Here is a 19,325-nt window from a genome sequence, read left to right as displayed (position 1 = left end):
CTGTCAAAATGGTCAGTCAGAAATTACACATTACTAACTTATGCTACTGACACCACCACCATCTCATTAGTCCTTAACCAACCGTTCCCGTTCTTATCAATAAGATGGGTATGCTCAGAATTCCTTTCTTTCCCCTTGGCCAGAAATGGACACCGAATACTATCAAGATAAGTATTTTTTTCTCCCAACAAACTGCCTTTCTGCCAGAAAACATGTATTTGTATAAATCTTCTAAGGAAACATATCCATTGGAGGATCTTTCAATTCAATCAATTCATTGCCCAAAGATGAAGAAGTATTTACATCCATGCACAGGCTCCACAAACCCATAGTAAATTGCTCATCACACTTGTTCTAAGCAGACTATGGGAGGAACAATACGTTTCAAAATCCTGAACATTCCCATGGTTTTCACCTCAGTTTTATCAAGACACCATAGACCTATCTCCTCCCTTTTGCTGCTCATCAACCATGATCAACATTGGCAAGTCAGTGAGAGCTGGGAACAGAGCATCAGGGGCCACACAGGTACAAGTTTGTGTAACCAGCTGCTCCCCATTCCCTCTGAATCTTCACACAGCAGCACAGAGCTGCTCCAGGGGTGCCACATTGCTGGACCAGGCTGCAACTCTGCTTGAATTCAGTAACACAATGCCTCCAGCCATTAGAGAGTTCTCCATTAGCAAAACTTTTCTAGAAGATCTCTATGTTGTTCTGCCTCCCCAGGAAGTAAGTTCATTACCTTTGTCATTTATCACAGTCTGCCACTGATGCATGTGCAGAATCATTCTAGCAAGATAGAAAACATTACCCTAGAACAAGTCATATTTCATAGGCAAAGGTCGTGGTAACACCTAAGGGTTTCTGAATAACTTGGGCTATAAGAGCCCCATACCTGCTGCCTTGACTGTGAGACAGTGGGCACTCTTCAGCAATGACATCCTGGCCCATGAAACATTTGCAACAAGCCTGGGTTTATTCTAACCCAGCCTGCCTGGCATCTTCACAGAAAGTACAGGCAGAGTCACATGCGCTGCATTATGTGTGAGATGTAATTAATTTCTTTTCCTTCAGTGATGATCATGTGCCTTCTGCTGTATCTACTCTTTATTCACCTTTTACCAAGATGCTGGAGGACAATCCTGAATGGATAAACTCTAAACTCACTGAAACAGACGTGGCACCTAGCAATTTCAGAGAGTACATAATATTATAGCTTTGCATCTCATGTAGTTGTGTCTTCTTAAGAGGGTGAGACTGAAGCACAGGCTGCTTGCCTTCAGACAGCTTCAAAATCATAGGACACAAAGTCAACAGAGGAACAGCTGAGTGGCCAGTGCCTCACTAAGGATACAGAAGTCCTGAAAGGATACAGACAATCTGACTGCTGGATGCCATGAACAAAAGGTCTTAGGCTTGTAGGCAGCTTTATCTACCCTGGGACAGCTTAGAGACCCCATGACCTATTCACAATGCACAGATTTAAACAAAACTGTACAGCTGGAAAAGCTTCATTATTCAACAGAGTGTAATTGTGCATGAGGAAAGGGATTGCCACATGTTGCCCTGTGAACCACAGCACTGTGGAAATCCTCCGGGTATACAAAACTGACAGATGTGTCCCTTATCTCCTCCCCAAGCAATTGGATGATACAGAGGTTACTGACTCCTAGGAAGGGGGCATTGGCTCCTATTCAGCTTCAGATGTTCCTTCAGCTTATCACAGAATTTTTAACACGGGATCCTTTCAGCCTCACAGAGCCTGGGGAAGCCTTTGCAAAGCTAATTGTTTCGAGCAGGAGAGCAAGGGGATATTTTTTATTTATCCACCTCCCCTATCTACCACTTTACCATCGTAGTTTGTCAGTACTGACAAACTGTTGGGATAAGATACTCCCCACTCTCAACCCTCTTTCCCTGTTTCTTCCAACCACGTTCTGTTGCCTCTGTTTCCCTTGCCTGCATATTCCTTGAACCTGGCTTTCCCACACTTCCCTTTCCTTATGTCCTCCTGTGGCAAATCCTGCATCCTGAGTTTCCCTCTGTCTTCCCACGCTCTGATATTTACACTGGGAGTTACACTCCCCCAGCTCTAATCTGATCCTCATGGAACAGCAGCTTCATTTAATCACTGGCTCAAAAATTGCAAATACATTTTATTAGACTTATCTACTCCTAATGATACAGTGATAGCACTCTGTAGTACCATTCAGAACAAGCTACTACTGCTAACCCAGATGATTCCTGGTTTCTTTATAGTGATATAAAGGCAAGGGTAAGACATAGTCACTTCAGAAACCCAAAAAGAACACAGTGCAGCACTTGTTAACTCCAGTTTCCCAAAGGGACATATGATTACACACAGAAAGGTACTCCTAGACCCAGGAACTCTTTGAACAGAAAAATGCTGTATCTGGAAGTCTAAATTCTGAAGTTTACACATTAAGAACACCATGCACCATGGCTATAAAAGATCAAAATGCTTTTCTGAATGGATTTCTTCTGAGAGTAATAGAAATTGAAACTTTGAAAAATCCTTACAAATTCTTAAAAATTCTTAAAAATTCTATTAAAGAGTAAGCATGAAATGTCCTGAAGAAGGCTGTTAAGAAGCAAGTGACAGAACAAGAGGTGGCTTTTGACTGCTGATTTACATAACATCTCACTAGCACCTGGGAACTGCTGGTTCCCTATGCTTTGGGAAGCATACACCACTTCCCTGCATCTCTTGTTCCCATTTTACTGGAGCCTGGCAATTGTCATCCCTCATTTTCAAATGTACTTAGCAGACAGATGTACCTTGTCGTTATTATGACCCTGAAAAATGCAAGATTTGCTGTTTCCCATTTCCTCTGATTCCAAACCAGCTCAGTGGAAGAATAGGCTGGCACAGTAAATGTCATCTCTTGATTCACCCTTTACAACTGTGCTGCAGTTCATCTTAAGCTTTGCATAGGGAAGTTGCAACTGGGTACTGAGATCAAAGTGAGAATGAATGGGAAAAGAAAATATACTAGTATTTAACTACATAGGGAAAACCCAACAGGAAATTAAATTGAGGCAAATTACAGCAAAATCAGACAGCAGTGAAATTATCTAGAACAATTTGAAGGCAGAAAACCTAAGTTTAGTGTCAAGACAAAATTCATTTTCAAACAACTGAATTTAACATCTGTCATGCTGATGAAGAAAGCTATGTGTTCACCACAGGCTCCACCCAGGACATTGCTTTTCACCTGTATAAATGCTGACGTATTTAACAACGTATTTGTCAATGTATTTTCTGATGTATGCCGTTTTCTCCCTTCAGAAAAAGCTCAGAAAAAAACCCAAAACTGAAGTGAGGCATAAATTCAATACTAACAGGCTTCCCAAATTCTGTGCTATCTCAATTCATATTTAAGTTTGAAATCCCAAAACACAAACTGTATGCAAGATACTTCTCTTAACAGTATCTGACTCTGCAGAACTGCCTGAAACGCTGTCTTCATAGGCAGAAGAGAAGGAATTTCTGAGCACCAATATTCAGTCAGCATGAAGTTGTTGGAGACTTCTGTCAGTCAGAGTTTTAAACTCCTGTTTACAGCTGGGAGCTGCTGTTGAAGGGCAGAAAGCTGGGCTGCCTGGCAGGGCTGCAGAGGGGAACTCAAAATGCCCTGGGACCACAGCAGCTCTCCTGCAGGATGGAAACACACATGGAGCACAAGTTGAATTAACACCAAGCCTTCAACAAACTCCTGGATTTTAAGAAATCCAGAGTTGTGGTATTAGTTCAAACAAAAACAAGCTTATCCATAAGAGAAGTTAACCACTTTCATCTTACGCTCTTTTTTTTCCTGGTTAGGTAAGTTAAATGGCAATGCAACAAGGCTGCATATATATTTAAGGTGTGATTGATACTAGCATTTTTTAAGATACAGCTTTGACTTAATTACCTGGTTTTGATAGTTTATAATATGGCCAGACTGATCTGAAATTTTGTATTAAATATTTCATACTGGAGCAGCTTTATTTCCACAATTCAAAAAGAACCCATTCAGCTGTACAAAGATATAGAAATGTAATTTTTAAAAACTGTTTATCAGACACGGGCAGTTTTCCTGCTTCTGTAATTCAAAAAGGATCTCAGTTGAGAAAATTGAATTTGGTGATCCATTAACATAGATTTGATGCTCTCTCTGTTCATCTTTTGATGTCTCACCCCTTTCAGAAAAATGAAAATAACTCGTGGTAAAAGAGTACCTAACTATTAAAAAAAACCCTGGAAAAGGTGCTGAAGCCCCACTGAGTCGTGGTGGCAAAGAAGTTACTTGTTAACTCCACAATAAAGGCGGAGCAAAGGCAAAAGGGCAATAACCAGAGAAGAGGCAAAATTTGGAGAGAAGTTTCAGACAGAGCTGGCACACTGCATAGAGTCAGCTCTTCGGGAGAAAGAACTTGTATGTCATCTGAACCTGTACCTGCTGTGTTTGCACCAGGGGGAGACTTAAACCTAATTTCATGCCATCTAAGTTTAGGAACCTAAGTGACCCATTTCAAGGAATAGTTTCCTTGTAACAGGCATCCTTTACTGTCAAGAGGAAGAGCAGCAGTTCCAAGAGGCCAACTGGCTTACCAAAGGTCTGAGTTGTCTTTTGGAGGTGTCCACCCTGTGCCGTGGAGAACCCCAAGACAGAGAGGGAAAACCTGTAACAGGCACAGCAGGACTGGCACGTGACACTCCTGTCAGCAGAACAGCTCCCCAGAATATCACTGTTCCCAGCATAGTCTGCAGTGGATTGCTGGCTCCTCAGCCCTACACATAAGATTTAAGAAACAATCTGTAGTAGAGAATGGGAGATGCTGATGAGGACAGAGATTGATGGAGGAATTAACCCTTTCCCTCTTGACAAATCTGTCCTAAAGGGGAGAATTTTCACAGGATGTGCTTAATGCAGGTGTGTATTTCTGACTCCTGACATGAAAGATGTTCATAGCTGTTAGCCAGGGGCGACTATACTCCTAATTTAGGCTCTATAGATAGGTGCATTAATACTAGTGGGATTACTTCAAGATCGGAGTCATTGGCAGACTCAGTACTAGGCGATGCTGCATTTTAATGGCTGGAAAATTTCAGGTTTCACCTCATCTTAAGTTCTTCCCTTATGATTCACTGCTGTGAGCAGCGAAGAGTCAAAGCACATTATTCCAAGGGGTAAGGATTGTGCCTCAGAAAGGAAAAGCAGTTCTCAGAGCTGTCTGGTTGCATTTGAGAGACTGTAATCTGTACTCCTCTTTTAACGAGCAGCACACTTCTCTTCAGGCTTTAGCCTATTCTCGCATGACAAAGAGCCATGATTTTACACTTTCCCACCATCATTTCTGATCATATATTTCTTGGGGAAGGAAAACTGTCAGTGTGATGCATTTGCTGTACTGCAATTTTACCTTTGCTCTGCCCAGATAAGAGGATGTGTTCTCTCTCTGTAGCACACAGAAAAGAAGGGGAGGGTAACGAAAGGAAATAGGCTCTTTGTGTGATATATAAGGACTGCCCAGAGTCACATGTGTAAAAAAAAAAAAACCTCTGCATATTGTATGTTCATATAAAATCCCGCCTATGTCATAAGCTACAGCAAAAAAAATTCACCTGATTAAGGTACTACACCAAGCTGCTTAGTCCCTGTATTGTAAGTGTTATGGAAGCCTGTGTTTGAAGTGTTAGTATTGTGGAACGAAGTGACAGCAAGTTGGGAAATAAATGAGCACAATATTCTCTTCTAACCTCCTGGCACTGTGCCTTTTAACAGAGAAGCAGAAAGCAAAAAGGCAAAATGTCAACTCCAAAACATTTTTCAAGTTGTAAAATATAGTGTCCTCACTGAAATGCCTGATAAGAGATACACTGCAGGCTGATACTTCACTACAAAATTGCAAGTTATTGCAAAAAGGTTGCGTTAGCACATGTCTAACGTAGGAAGAAAAAAACCCCTAGGACCAAAAATTTGTATCTATGTCCTACAAATGTCAGGTTAGCCCTTCAGACAGAAGCCTCAGTGACACATGCCGAGCTATTAAGCTTCTGGATGCAAAACAGCTTTCCCAAACAGAAAAGGAGACTTAGAGGATTTGGATCTTTCAGCACACCTCACCGGTTTACATGGAAGCTGACCATTCCGCTTCTATTAGTCACTCAGAACACTCACTCTTTTCCCAGCAGAGCTTACTCATTTGCAAGATAAAAGGACGGGATTTCTGCACATGCCCATAATATTCTTCACCACTGGGGGCAGCTTTACATAAGACCGCATTCGCCGAAACCAAAGCAACAGTCGGACGGAGCTCTCAGAATGACAGCCTGCAGAAGTGAGCAGGGCTTGTTCCTTGCATGGGCTTATTCTACCTTCTGTGCTACAAAGCAGCTTCCTGGCCGGATCGGGTACTAAGTAAGGGAACTGCTATGCTATGGAATACAGATGTGTGAATTCAGATAGCTAAAGGTGCTGGAAGGAATCTAAGATGCTTTCCTATACAGAGAAATTTTAAAAGCCAGGTTCCTAACTGTAAAGATGCAAAAACATAATATCCATGAAGATCCTATTACCTAGGAAGAATTTGACATTTTGCTGCGAATGCTGTGTTGGGATTGATTTATTCTTGGAGTGTTCTGCATGGCTGGCAAAGAATAATGTTCCAAAATCGGTCCATCTCCCAAGGGGTCCAATTTTTCTTCCTGGGTGTCAGCGAGCCCTGACTCACTCCAGTGCAGCTGACAGGGGCTGCCATGCTTGTGGCACACTAAGCAAAAAACAAAAGACCTAAGGACGACCTTTGAACAACACAAAGGATGGGTATGTTTTTCCTGTTATTTTTTTTAATGTATAGTTCGTAGCCACTGCATAGCCTGTGCTTTAATTACTCTATAGACTTACCTTGATGTGATTTGTTATTACAGTTAAATTGCTCTAGGGATTACACCTTTTACCCAACTGCTTTTCAGTGTTTCTATGCAGGCATTCTTTAAAGAAATCTGAGTAAAGAAAGCAATATGAAAAGTAGCTGAGTCAAGCTAGGGATTTTTAAATGATTGTTGAAATAAAATATTTCATAGTATGATTGAAAGAAATGACTGATGTGTGGGGGGATAACTTTTCTAAGTTGTTTTTATTTCCAGGTTTCAATGTAATTAGGCTACTGAGCGGATCAGCGGTAGCTCTGGTAATAGCCCCTACTGTATTACTGACAATGCTTGCTTCTGCTGAACGAGGATGCCCTAAGGGCTGTAGGTGTGAAGGCAAAATGGTATATTGTGAATCTCAGAAATTGCAGGAGATTCCCTCAAGTATATCTGCTGGTTGTTTAGGTTTGTCCCTTCGATATAACAGCCTCCAAAAACTAAAATACAATCAATTTAAAGGTCTTAATCAACTCACCTGGCTCTATTTAGACCATAACCACATCAGCAATATTGACGAAAATGCTTTCAATGGAATACGCAGACTAAAAGAGTTGATCTTGAGTTCCAACAGAATCTCCTATTTTCTTAATAATACCTTCAGACCTGTGACAAATCTCCGGAATTTGGATCTGTCATACAATCAGCTGCAGTCTCTGGGATCTGAACAGTTCAGGGGCTTAAGGAAGCTGCTGAGTTTACATCTGCGGTCCAATTCCCTGAGAACCATCCCTGTTCGAATATTTCAAGATTGTAGGAACCTTGAACTGTTGGACCTGGGCTATAATCGCATCCGAAGTTTGGCAAGGAATGTCTTTGCAGGAATGATCAGACTGAAAGAGCTTCATCTGGAGCACAATCAATTTTCTAAGCTCAACCTGGCACTTTTTCCAAGGCTAGTCAGCCTTCAAAACCTTTATTTACAGTGGAATAAAATCAGTGTGATAGGACAAACTATGTCCTGGACCTGGAGCTCATTACAAAGACTCGATTTGTCTGGCAATGAAATAGAAGCTTTCAGTGGACCAAGTGTTTTTCAGTGCGTGCCCAATTTGCAGCGCCTCAACCTGGATTCAAACAAGCTCACATTTATTGGTCAAGAAATTTTGGATTCTTGGATATCTCTCAATGACATCAGCCTTGCTGGGAATATATGGGAATGCAGCAGAAACATTTGCTCTCTGGTAAACTGGCTCCGAAGTTTCAAAGGGCTGAGGGAAAATACAATTATATGTGCCAGCCCCAAAGAGCTGCAAGGGGTGAATGTTATTGATGCAGTGAAAAACTACAGCATCTGTGGCAAAAGTACCATGGAAAGGTTTGAATTAGCACGAGCTCTCCCAAAGCCAACGTTTAAACCAAAACTTACCAGGCCTAAACACGACAGCAAGCCCCCTCTGCCCCCAACTATTGGAGCCACCGAACCAAGCTCCGAACCCGAGCACGACACAGAACACATCTCCTTCCATAAAATCATAGCAGGCAGCGTGGCCCTTTTCTTGTCTGTGCTTGTGATCCTGCTGGTAATCTACGTGTCATGGAAGCGTTACCCTGCCAGCATGAAGCAGCTGCAGCAGCGCTCTCTGATGCGAAGGCACAGGAAAAAGAAGAGACAGTCACTGAAGCAAATGACTCCAAGCACACAGGAATTTTATGTAGATTACAAACCCACCAACACTGAGACCAGTGAGATGCTACTGAACGGAACAGGACCCTGCACATATAACAAATCAGGCTCCAGGGAATGCGAGGTATGAACCATTGTGATAAAAGAGCTTTTAAAAGCTGGGAAATAGTGGTGCTTTATTGAACTCTAGGGACTATAAAGGGAACGTTTTTCTCACTTTTCTGGCACAGCTCTTCCATGTCACTTTTTTGTACGTTCATAATACTGGTCATTTTACTCTCATACATAATCAACTCATTGAAATTTAAATACCACAACCAATGTGAAGCCTGAGCTCTGGTTTAATACAATACCTATTGTACAAACCCTCTGCTGATTTCATTAAAGTCTCTCTTGTTTTTAAATAGAAAACTTCTTTCATAAGTAATCACTGCACCTGCAGCAACTGTGCTGCTGTTTAGGGAGAAAAATAACAACAGTGGAAAAAAAAAAAAAATAATCAAACTCATCTTCCCTTTCCTTCCCCTCTTCCCCCCCCCAGACCCCAGACCCTTGCTCTGTAACTCACATTTTGAATCAAGAACCAAGTAAAGACCCAGGTACTGTAGCATCATATGAATTCTGAGTTCTCTGAGGAGACAGATGATGCAGAAACAGCTCTGAAAGAATGCCTGGTTTCTGCACAACACAGGATGTAATAAAAAGACAGAGGGGAATTAAAGCACTGTCTTAAAATAGGAAGTATCATACCAAAACCAAAGCAGAGGGAAAATTAAGCTTAATAAAATTGAAGAATAAAAACATACAGTGGGATTTAATGTACTGCATTATAATGCAGTGCACTTCTAGGGCTGATAACTATCAATTGAAACCTGTTTATGTGACTTCATACAAAAGGTGCCAGTGTTTATCCCTTACATCCAGTTGCCTTTCAGAAAATAGTCAAAAGGCATTCATTAAATGAGGAGCAGAAATTCCTTATTGAATTGATTAGAGGAACTCAAATGTGCAGCAGCAAAAGCAAGACCACTTCCTGCACACATTGTTTCAGGGTTCATTAGAAATTCTCTTTTCAAGACCGTCAAAGACATTAATGTAGAGGAAACCATTAAATCTGTAATTTTCTTCTTTTTATTTGCTGGGCTTGGCTGATATTTTTTTTTTTTTTTTTTTTTTTTTTTTTTTTTTTTTTGGTGATGTTTTTTGCACACTGTCCCTCTAATAACTAAATAAAGCTTCATTACTTCCAAAGCCAAACAGTGAACATTTTAGAAATACTACAACTGTGAATCACTTTCAGAGACAATTTGTTTCAGGAATCAGTGACAAATGATTTTCTCTCTTAACAAAACCTTAACGGCATTACAAAAATTCACAGATGTCATTTTTAATGTGCAGTCATTTATCAGTGGTTCTGGACAAAATACAGGTTTGTAACCCAGCTACTCACTGCCCTCCCTCTCCCAAAGTCATGCATTTTGTTGTCTGCAGAAGGATATAACCATCCCCATATTACCAAAGAAATCATAACTCCTATTCTGATTCTCAGGAAGGAGGGGCAGTGGGGTGGTGAGATTGTTCATTCTTGAAATAAGAAAAAACCTATATAGAAGCAAGTCAGTAATTTAATTATCTCTATTTTATAACTTGATTTGGCTTAGTAAACTGCACATCTTCAGCCACTTGGGAGGCAATGCTTCTAAAAAGCAGTTTCACTGCAGTAGATTAGAAAAAGCAAAACCTTAGCATAATGTTCTCCTGAATTATAACTGGAAAAAACCTACTTACAGCCAATCACCTTGAAATATGCTAGATACAATGAAAACAAAGCTAGAAAGTATTTTTCAAAAGAACTAATACACCTGAAGCATTTTTGTACGTTTTGCTTTTTTCATATAAAGAAACCATTTGCATTTTCAGGGACTGGAGGGAGAAAAAAAACAAGAGTTGTAGCTTGAGACTATAGCAAACCCTGCAACACTGAGACTCTGTTTTACTGAGTACAGAAAGGGTCTCACACAATTAATAATACAAGTGCTTGGGATGCTTGCAAAAGCATCAAGCACAGAGCAGGATGATTTTTAACATGAAGTATATTTGGGAAGTTACTATTAAAAATTCAGTTTTCTACCAGCAGGTAATGGTTAGCTCTGTACTGAAGGATTTCAGTTTGCTGTGAGCTTCATGATAGAACTATCTCTGTACTTCTACAGGTTTTAATGTCTGCAGTGGGGACTAATATTAAGAACAGCCAGAACGAGATTTAGCCCAAAACACACATGTTCAGATATACACATAAATACGTGTGTGTGTGTGTGTGTGTATACATATATAAAAATTAAAGAAAGTTTTGTTATTTACTTTTGGGAGTGCTAATTACAATCACAAAAAAATTCATACTACTAATACAGAATTTTTTGCTATTTGAAATTTTTTTATTACATCTTCTAAAACTTGATGGACTGTGATTGTGAATGAGTTGTATATAGCAGAGCTTGACTATATATGCTTCCTTTTATGCTTCTATAATGTTCTGTTCTAAACACAACACTACTCAGAAAGGACCAATCCATAAATTTTACAGAAATCAGTACCTGTAAAATTATAGTTAGATCCCTTTGAAAAATATTTAATTATGGGCATGAAAAAGAAAATAAAGCCATTATGTAATTAATCATAGATGGATTTAAAAAACCATAATGAAAATCCAACATGTTTATATTCAAATACAGACATGAAAAGATCAAATAATTTATTTATTGTCTGAAAAAGCTTCACTTTTCATGAATTTCCAAACATACACCAAACTTGTGAATGCTATGGCCATTTATAATGAAACCACTACTTGATAATACAAAATAAGATGGCCAGTGTAACTCTTTGAACCTTCTTGAAGAGTCTGAGGCCTGCTATTCTAGTGGGATTTTAAACAAACATCACATTGTAAACCAACTTCATAGAATATTAAAACACATTACAAAACCCATGCAAAGTCTATGAACCAAGCTGAACTTAGTGTCCCCGCTGTCAAATTAAACACTGTGAAAGTGACTTGTGTTGGCTGGCTAGGCCACCAGTCACAAATTCTAATCATTTTGTGGGAAACAACCTAGTTTTAGCTGAGCAAATTTCAGTCCCTGTAAAAGGCTGTCTCTTTTTTGAATAAAAATGAAAATTAATACCAATACATGTTAAAGCCCCAAGGATTCCAGAGAAGAAATTTCATTTTTTGCTTCTCACCATGTTGGTCAGTAGATATCTAGAATTCAGATCCCACCCTGTCTTGGGTTTTGTCTCTGACAAAGTGGTTGAAACATTTCTAGGGTAGTGCTGAGGAATCCTCAGAGGATGCACAACAGCTGTGATGGTTCTTAAAACCCCTAAGCCTTCATACAAGTACTTCAGGCACCAGCTTGAGCAAGGAGATGTGATTGAATGGCTCTTATGACCTGGCTGTCCCTTAATGGATCTGGTATTGCCTACAGATTATAATTTCAGGAGAGCAACACTGCATTTTCAAGGCATCTGGATTTTGTTTTGTTGTTTTTTGGGGTTTGTTTTTTTTTAGGCAACTTCTGTTCCTTTTCAAGTTACTTATAGTGTTCTAGGGCTACCACTCAAAGGCCAGGGTTTCTCAAGCCACACAAAGTACTCTTTTATGCCCATTTTTCATTGAATTTGTAGTCTTTTTTGCAGCCTACATTTATTTAAATGATGTCAAAACAAATTTTAGGTGATATCAAACAAGACCATCTCACTTCATCGTAGCATCCCAAAAATTTTGTCAGGACTTTCTCTGCCAGCCACTGTACAAGCAGCTTCCTACAATCTCTTATATTTAATATTTAGAAGGGCTGTTGAGAAGTCAGGCAGAAACAGCAAATAAATTTGACAGATTTGAGATACTTTGCTCGAGATCAAACACCATTTGAGTACTGGGAACATAAACCAGTTTCCTACACACAGACACGCTCCTAGCCAGTTGACTACTTGGCCTCTCAACTAAACAACCAAGAATATTTAAGTGGTGGTTCAGAATAATAAAACACACAGAATTCACATCTTTGAGAAAAGAAAATAACTAATATACTAAGTAAATTCAAGGAGACTGGTAATGTTTACTCACTGTGTTGAGATTTCCTCCAGCAATTGCAGACTAAGGGAATACTAATGAGGAGTAGAGTATAATGAAGGCAAGATTCTCAGCTGGCTTGTATCTTGCATTACTCACTACCTGCACTTACATAGTCATCACAACTTAATGTTTGGCAACACTCTTTTTTTTATTACTGTTATTATGAAATAGTGAACGTTGATATTAAATTCAATTGCAAAATGAACATAAACATAATATTCCTGCAAAAACTCTTAGAAATTTTCAGCTTCTTACAAGCTAATGGTCTTTTCTGTCAGCCACTCAACTCTAGATAAATATTCTCTTAGATGAATTTCTGTGGAACAATAGTGACATCCAGTGGGTAGTTAGCTTAATCACAGGTATCTATTGTCCATATCAATCCACATATAGATGGTTTTGCCTTTTTACTTTGTATTCTTCTGTATCACATGCTACTAGCATCAAAACGTTTCACCCTACTAAGCTGAACCATATTTTAACTTCTCTCTGCACAGGAGGCATAAACTGAATGTAGTGAATGGTGGAGAAAATAAGAGCAGATGAATGCTAGCAAGAAAAAATCCATCCACTATGCAAGTCACTACTGTCAGTAAAAGGCAAAAGGCATATAATAAGCAAGGACTGGGACGGTAACACATTTGTGGTCACTTATTGCTTATAAAACATCACTAACTGACTTTTTAAGATCCTGTAAAAAAATAAACAGGTTATAAACAACTCATTTAACTTCCTAAAGCAGATTCTAAAAAAAATTAAAAATATTTTCGTTTACTTTTACAATAATGACACAAAGGTATCCTTAGTCATCAAAAGCACTCACTACTTAGGAAAAAGTTAAAGCCAAAGCTTCATCTTGAAAACCCACAGTGTTCAAGAGAGACAAGAAACAAATGACTGAAGACAAAATTCACAAGCAATAATAAAGCCAAAGAATGGGAAGCTCACCGGTGACCTATGGATATGCAGCACATTTGCTTGGGCAGAGGTTCATTGCAAAATAGGCTCAAATATGTTTTGCAGCAACTACTTTAGGCCTCAGAGTAACTCTGCCAACATTATTGGCAGTAATTTTAAGCCATGGTGAATGACATAAATCAAGGAAATATATCAGGATTATAGCTCTGTTGATAAGAGACAGAATTCATTTCCCTTAAAAAGATTCACAAGAACTCATTTCACTCCACACTGAATGAAATGCAGTTATATTTCTTTTTATGAATTTAGGTGTGTTTGGAAGTTACCCATCAGTCCATGATACACAGCCTAGCTAGGCTTTCTAGAAAGGGTGTTACAACCAAGGTGTAGTGAAGGATTTGATGTGATCCTGAGAGTTTTAGCCAATCTATTTCTTGGCATAATGGTTAATGGAGCAGAGTAGGGCACAAAAAAAGTAAAAAGTGACCGTGTTCAACAGCTATGAACAGATCAACAAGAAGGTCATAATGTAATAAAAAGGAGTTTACTCAAGACACTGAGCTAAATGTGAGTTAATGGCCAACATTTTACCTACTAGAGAAATTAAAAATCTCATTTAGAATGAGCACGAATATCATAAAACCAACAATGAAAAAAGATCTGCAAGTAGCAAGCAGTATCTTTAATTCGACCAACCTGTCACAGAAATTACCTCTCTACAATTGTCTTGCTCATATCATGGGACTTTTGATATTAAAGGTCTTTTCCAACAAAAATAATTCTATGACTCTATGACTATCATGATGATAGCATTAGCATTCTCAAACAAGAATTACTATTGTTAACCAAGAGGGGACAAAAGGGCAGATAATCCCTCTTAACATCTTTCTAAAGAGCTTACTGAAACTTAGGGAAATTACTAATGGAAATATTTTATATTGATGTGAAAAATCACGAGTTTATGACTCTTCACTACGGAAATCAACCAGAGTTTTTAGCAAAGCAAAATATTTCATTCTTTAGTTACAATTTCTTAGTGCTCCTTACAAAGTCACTTGTCAAGAAGAAACTGAATGACTGGAGAGGTAATCTTGAAAATGAGTTTTCCAAAAAGCCTTCAGATTATCCTTAACCACTGAAATCATTCACTTACTATGTTCCTATGTGGCTAATACATTGAGTATGTATCAGCTTACACTCTAAACTGAATGTTAAATTGCTATTACTCCAACATTAGCAACAGCATTGAGATCATGCAGGATTTCATAATTTGAGTTCAACCTTCCAAATTCTTGAATTCCTTTGTGGCAGCACAACCAGACTCTATTAACATTTCATAAAGATATATGAAAATAAAACATTCTAATTATTCATCTACTTAGACTCCAAACAAGAACATAAATGCATTACAAGGTTTACTGCTTCACTACACCATTAAGAAAGTCATCTGCCTGGTTCTGTGTGAAAATCCTTTTCTTCTTCAAACTAACAATACATATAACTAGCTAGGTCTCACAGGAACCTAATTGCTTAATGCTGAAGGAAAAAAAACCTAAACACCTTGATACTGACAGCAGCCTGCAGAATTTGTCATCAGGAAGTCAGTCTTAATTATTCTCACTTGAAGTCCAGCAGTACCTCTACATTTTTCATGTATTGTACCTGCACTACATCCCATAGTGTGATGTATGTGCTATATGAAAACTTTGCATTTTTATGGCCACTTCTTTTCATGTGCATACTCATATTGAGAGATGAAAAACAGAAAAGATTTGGGAAAGGAACTGCATATGGCTTAAAGCACTAGTAAAAATTTAGGGAGGATCAGTCAAATTTTCAGTTAAACAACTGGTTTTAGAAGAGATAAAAACGTTCTAAAGGAAACCTGGAATGTTAAATAGATGTCTGTGCATTTCTTCAAAGTATTTTAAACATTTTAATTTTTTTTTTTAATTGTTACTGTTTGGGACTGGACATCTTTAGAAATCAACCAGGAAAATTCTCTGACTTTTCTTTCATACCTAATCTAATGAGACGGGAAAAATACCTTCATGTAAAGTAAGACACCTCTTTGTGAAGCTGTGGGACTGAACTAATATGGGAATAATCAAAACATATTTCATTTCCACTATTTTCTTTTGTCTTGTATGCTTATTTTCAACATCTGTAGGAATTATACAACACTGCTAACTGCTCACATGTACCTCACTCTAGTTGAGTACATTCTCCTGGCATTTATTTTGCACTTCATGACAAATTGTAGGTTAGTTTGTAGTGTCTTCTGTGTCCTTTAGGGTCAGAAGCAACTTGCTGTAGAGCTCATGGGTCTGATTTTAAATCAGGGACTTATATTTTCCACTTCCTTAAAGGCTGCAAAACTCACAAATTAACTTCAAAATAATGTAATGAGGCCACTATCTCCTTCCTAGTTCAGCTGTAACTCGGGAGAAAACGTGCAAAAACAAGATCTCCAGTGGAAGCTGGGCATACTGATTTCCTTTGTAACTCTTCTCTTCATTGCCCTCAAGATTAAAAGTAGCTGTAGATGAAGGAAACATGAAGACTGAACATGCATTCTGCTAGACTATAGATAATGAGCAATAAGAATACATTAGTCATGCAATCTCTGAGCCACTGAAAAAACAATTGTGAATGGATTTCCTTATTATAAATGCAGACTTTATAATGCATACTCTAGCATACATGCTGTTTCTTGTTTGTTGCTTTTTTTTTTCTTTTTTTGAAAAAGCACCTATGGTTTCTTGTAAGTTATGCAAAAACCACAGATGATAACTGTATAGATACAGTTTACAAAATGCAAACTGGATTCAAAGATATTTTCGACTTCATCTCAAGTAGTGTTCCATTACTAATTTTTTAGTTTCCATAAGATCATCCTCTTTATTTTAAAACAGAGTATAGGAAAGGTTTTCAAAGCTGCGAATGGGAATTTAAACATGCAGATTTCACCTACTTCTTGCAATAGTGAAACTTTTTTTTTTTTTCCATAGAACAATATCTTCTTATCCCCAGAATTCAAAATTTGAACAAGGCTGTAAGGTCTACAAAGTGCTCTGCCCAGTTTCATAAAGGTAGTCTAAAATACTACATTCTGGAAGGTTTTGGCAAGTTTTCTTTCAAGTGAAGGGAAACATTTGTATGCCAGTGATGTGCAGATGGTGGAAGATTTATCTGAACCATGGGTGGGATGCATATTGAGAAAGGGAATATACTGGCAAATTACCTTCTGACCTACTACAAAAGGAACTGCCACCAATTAACTGGGAGCAGAATAAACAGATGAGTTTATTGCTCACATTCCTCACTAACAAAAACCATGGTAATCTTACAGAAAAATATTTAGCCGAAGTTTGAGAAAGGGATCATCTTTTTCTCTTCAAAAAGAATAACATCAAAAAACCATTCCAGCACATCAGATTTTTGTTAGCAGTACACTCTTACTTGTAATATAACACTTTCATATCACAGTATTAGCCTTCCAGCCATCTGTAATATGAGTCATATCCTCAGAACAGTGCAGGCATCATTCCACATTGCTTCACACCAGCCAGTGGCTCCTGAATTCCACTGTACTATCCAGAATACAGATGCATTGCATATAAAATCAATTTCCAATTCAAAAATTAATTTAATGTCATGCTACACCTGTGATTACCAGTGTAACATCCCTTCCAACAAAGGATCACAAAAGTCAGGGATAGGAATCCTTCAGTGGAACTTTTCCTGAGGCTAACTGTACCTATCATGAACAGTCTCTGTACTTTTGGGATTAGATATTTAGTTTTCACTATTTTCATTTATAGTTAACAACAGTTTCCAGGCTACAGCACTGATACAAAAGGTGGGCCTGCAGCAAAAACTGGCAGTATTGTTATATGAGCTCAGCAGCTCCAATTACTACCCAGACACTTCACCTTCATTAAAGAACAGATTTATTTCAAACATACATGATTCTGAACAGCAAATTTCTATTTATCCCTAGGGACACTGGCAACGCAGAAATAATTTTTCCTTTTTCTTAGTAAGTCAAAATCACAGATAACACAGGGGGAATTTTCTAACATTCTAAATCAGAATCCTGTACACTGAATCTTTATAACTTCAACATTTGCATAAGTTGCTTCCTCTTTTTAAAATACACTTGTCAAAAATGAACTGCCACAGGGGAAGGAATAAACTCTGTGAGGCAGCCTGCGTGGAATTGACAGGAACCATTTTCATTGAGAGTTTGAAGATACACCCAGTGTTCATTTTACAGCTTAGGGAAGCCTGCACCACACAGCTATGGTGTCTCAACGTTCTTCTCCCTTTTTATTTCTTTTTGTATGTGACCTTTATGAGGACACACCTTGAAGTATTTTCAAGTGAGAAGTTATTGACAATCAGGCTGAGCAGGAAGCAACAAGACTGTAGGGAGAAAAGTGACTGCACTTTTGGTGTGCACTTATCCTTACTTTGCGTGCCCTGAAGTCCAGCAGTATTTGCATAGCTTTGTTTTTATGAAAGCTTAATAAAGCACAGCAACTTAAACACTTATGCCCAGTTCCTTACTATCCAAAGAATAGAGGTTTGCTCTGTAGCAATAGCATTTACTGATAAGTTTTGAAATAAAAGAAATACTTCCAGCAATATAAAATAATTTGAAATCATGAGATAATAGCTTGCATTCTCAAATATCAGAACATGATGCATTTGGACTGTAAGAGTATCCTAAATCAAAACCACTTATATATCAGTAATCATCATAATAACAAAATGCATTTTTCCAAAGTCATAGAACTACTGACACGTATGCTTCGGCTCCATGTATAAACTGACATGGCAAATTCTAAATTTAACAAGGCCAATTTCTTTTAAAGCTTCATCACACTAATTATATCCATCAAGTCTGTAAAACACATTTTGTCAGCTAAGAACAGAGGACTTCAATTAAATGCAAATCCTTATTCAGCACTCTAAGCTGTTAATGGCTCAAACTCATTAATGAGATGATGAAAAGAAAATGCTCCTACATAAACTCTGTAGTGAGAATTTATTACAAGTATTCATTACTTTCACCTAGTTCATATACTTAAGGAAGTGTCCCATATTTATGTCAACCTTAACCAATACCAACATATAACGATACCACACAGACCCTGCTATAGCTCTTTGATAACTTTTCTGCACAGTCCTAGCAGCTCATTTGAAAAACTATTCCATATTCCCAAACCCCTCCTCACCCATCCAGCAGCACAGATGTCCAAACCAGATAACGTTCACCTGGGAAGTACCAGGTGATTTTTGATTCTGTCCCAGAATCAAAATAAAAGAATTTGTCTTTTTAGCTGTACAGGGAATAAGTCCTTAAGCAGGGGAAAGTGTCCAAAAGGTGTCTTAGGCTGGCTGTCCAGCATTTTAATTTTCGTATAAGTAACATGAACACTAATGTTAGACTGCACAGCATGGATGGGTTTATGCATTTTTATAATAACTTTGGATAGATCCTCTATTTGAATTAGTTCAGAAAAGCAATGGAAAGAGGCTTACAGAACTCTGGGTGTACTACCACCATGGGCCTGGGGGAGCCATGAGAATTTATCCCTATTCTCTGAAACTTGCAAATTTCATTTTAATTTAGCAACATCAGGATTAATGAATTTTCATGATTGGTGTAGATTGCAGGATTCTCTGTATGTGCTTATAACATA

The 19,325-nt window shown here is 38.3% G+C and overlaps 2 protein-coding genes across 6 annotated transcripts in view; one reads left to right on the top strand and one right to left on the bottom strand.

Moving 5' to 3' along the window:
- CTNNA3 (catenin alpha 3) overlaps window positions 1-19,325 on the bottom strand; it is a 395,140-nt gene that overhangs the window by 187,782 nt on the left and 188,033 nt on the right. The window lies entirely within an intron of this gene.
- Window positions 6,269-19,325, top strand: part of LRRTM3 (leucine rich repeat transmembrane neuronal 3) — an 80,671-nt gene continuing 67,614 nt past the window's right edge. Inside the window, exons 1-2 of one of the 2 annotated variants that reach the window (XM_071749103.1) lie at window positions 6,269-6,830; window positions 7,154-8,685. In XM_071749103.1, coding sequence (XP_071605204.1) covers window positions 6,827-6,830; window positions 7,154-8,685 — 1,536 coding nt within the window. In that variant the 5' untranslated portion in view covers window positions 6,269-6,826. Of the gene's footprint in view, window positions 6,831-7,017; window positions 8,686-19,325 lie in introns of those variants that run through there. The other variant, XM_071749102.1, reaches the window with a different exon arrangement.

The sequence above is a fragment of the Heliangelus exortis genome, chromosome 7, assembly GCF_036169615.1.
Source record: "Heliangelus exortis chromosome 7, bHelExo1.hap1, whole genome shotgun sequence".
Classification (NCBI taxonomy): domain Eukaryota; kingdom Metazoa; phylum Chordata; class Aves; order Apodiformes; family Trochilidae; genus Heliangelus; species Heliangelus exortis.
The sequence above is the reverse complement of the archived record's forward strand: the minus strand, read 5'-3'. Positions and strand labels throughout refer to the sequence as shown.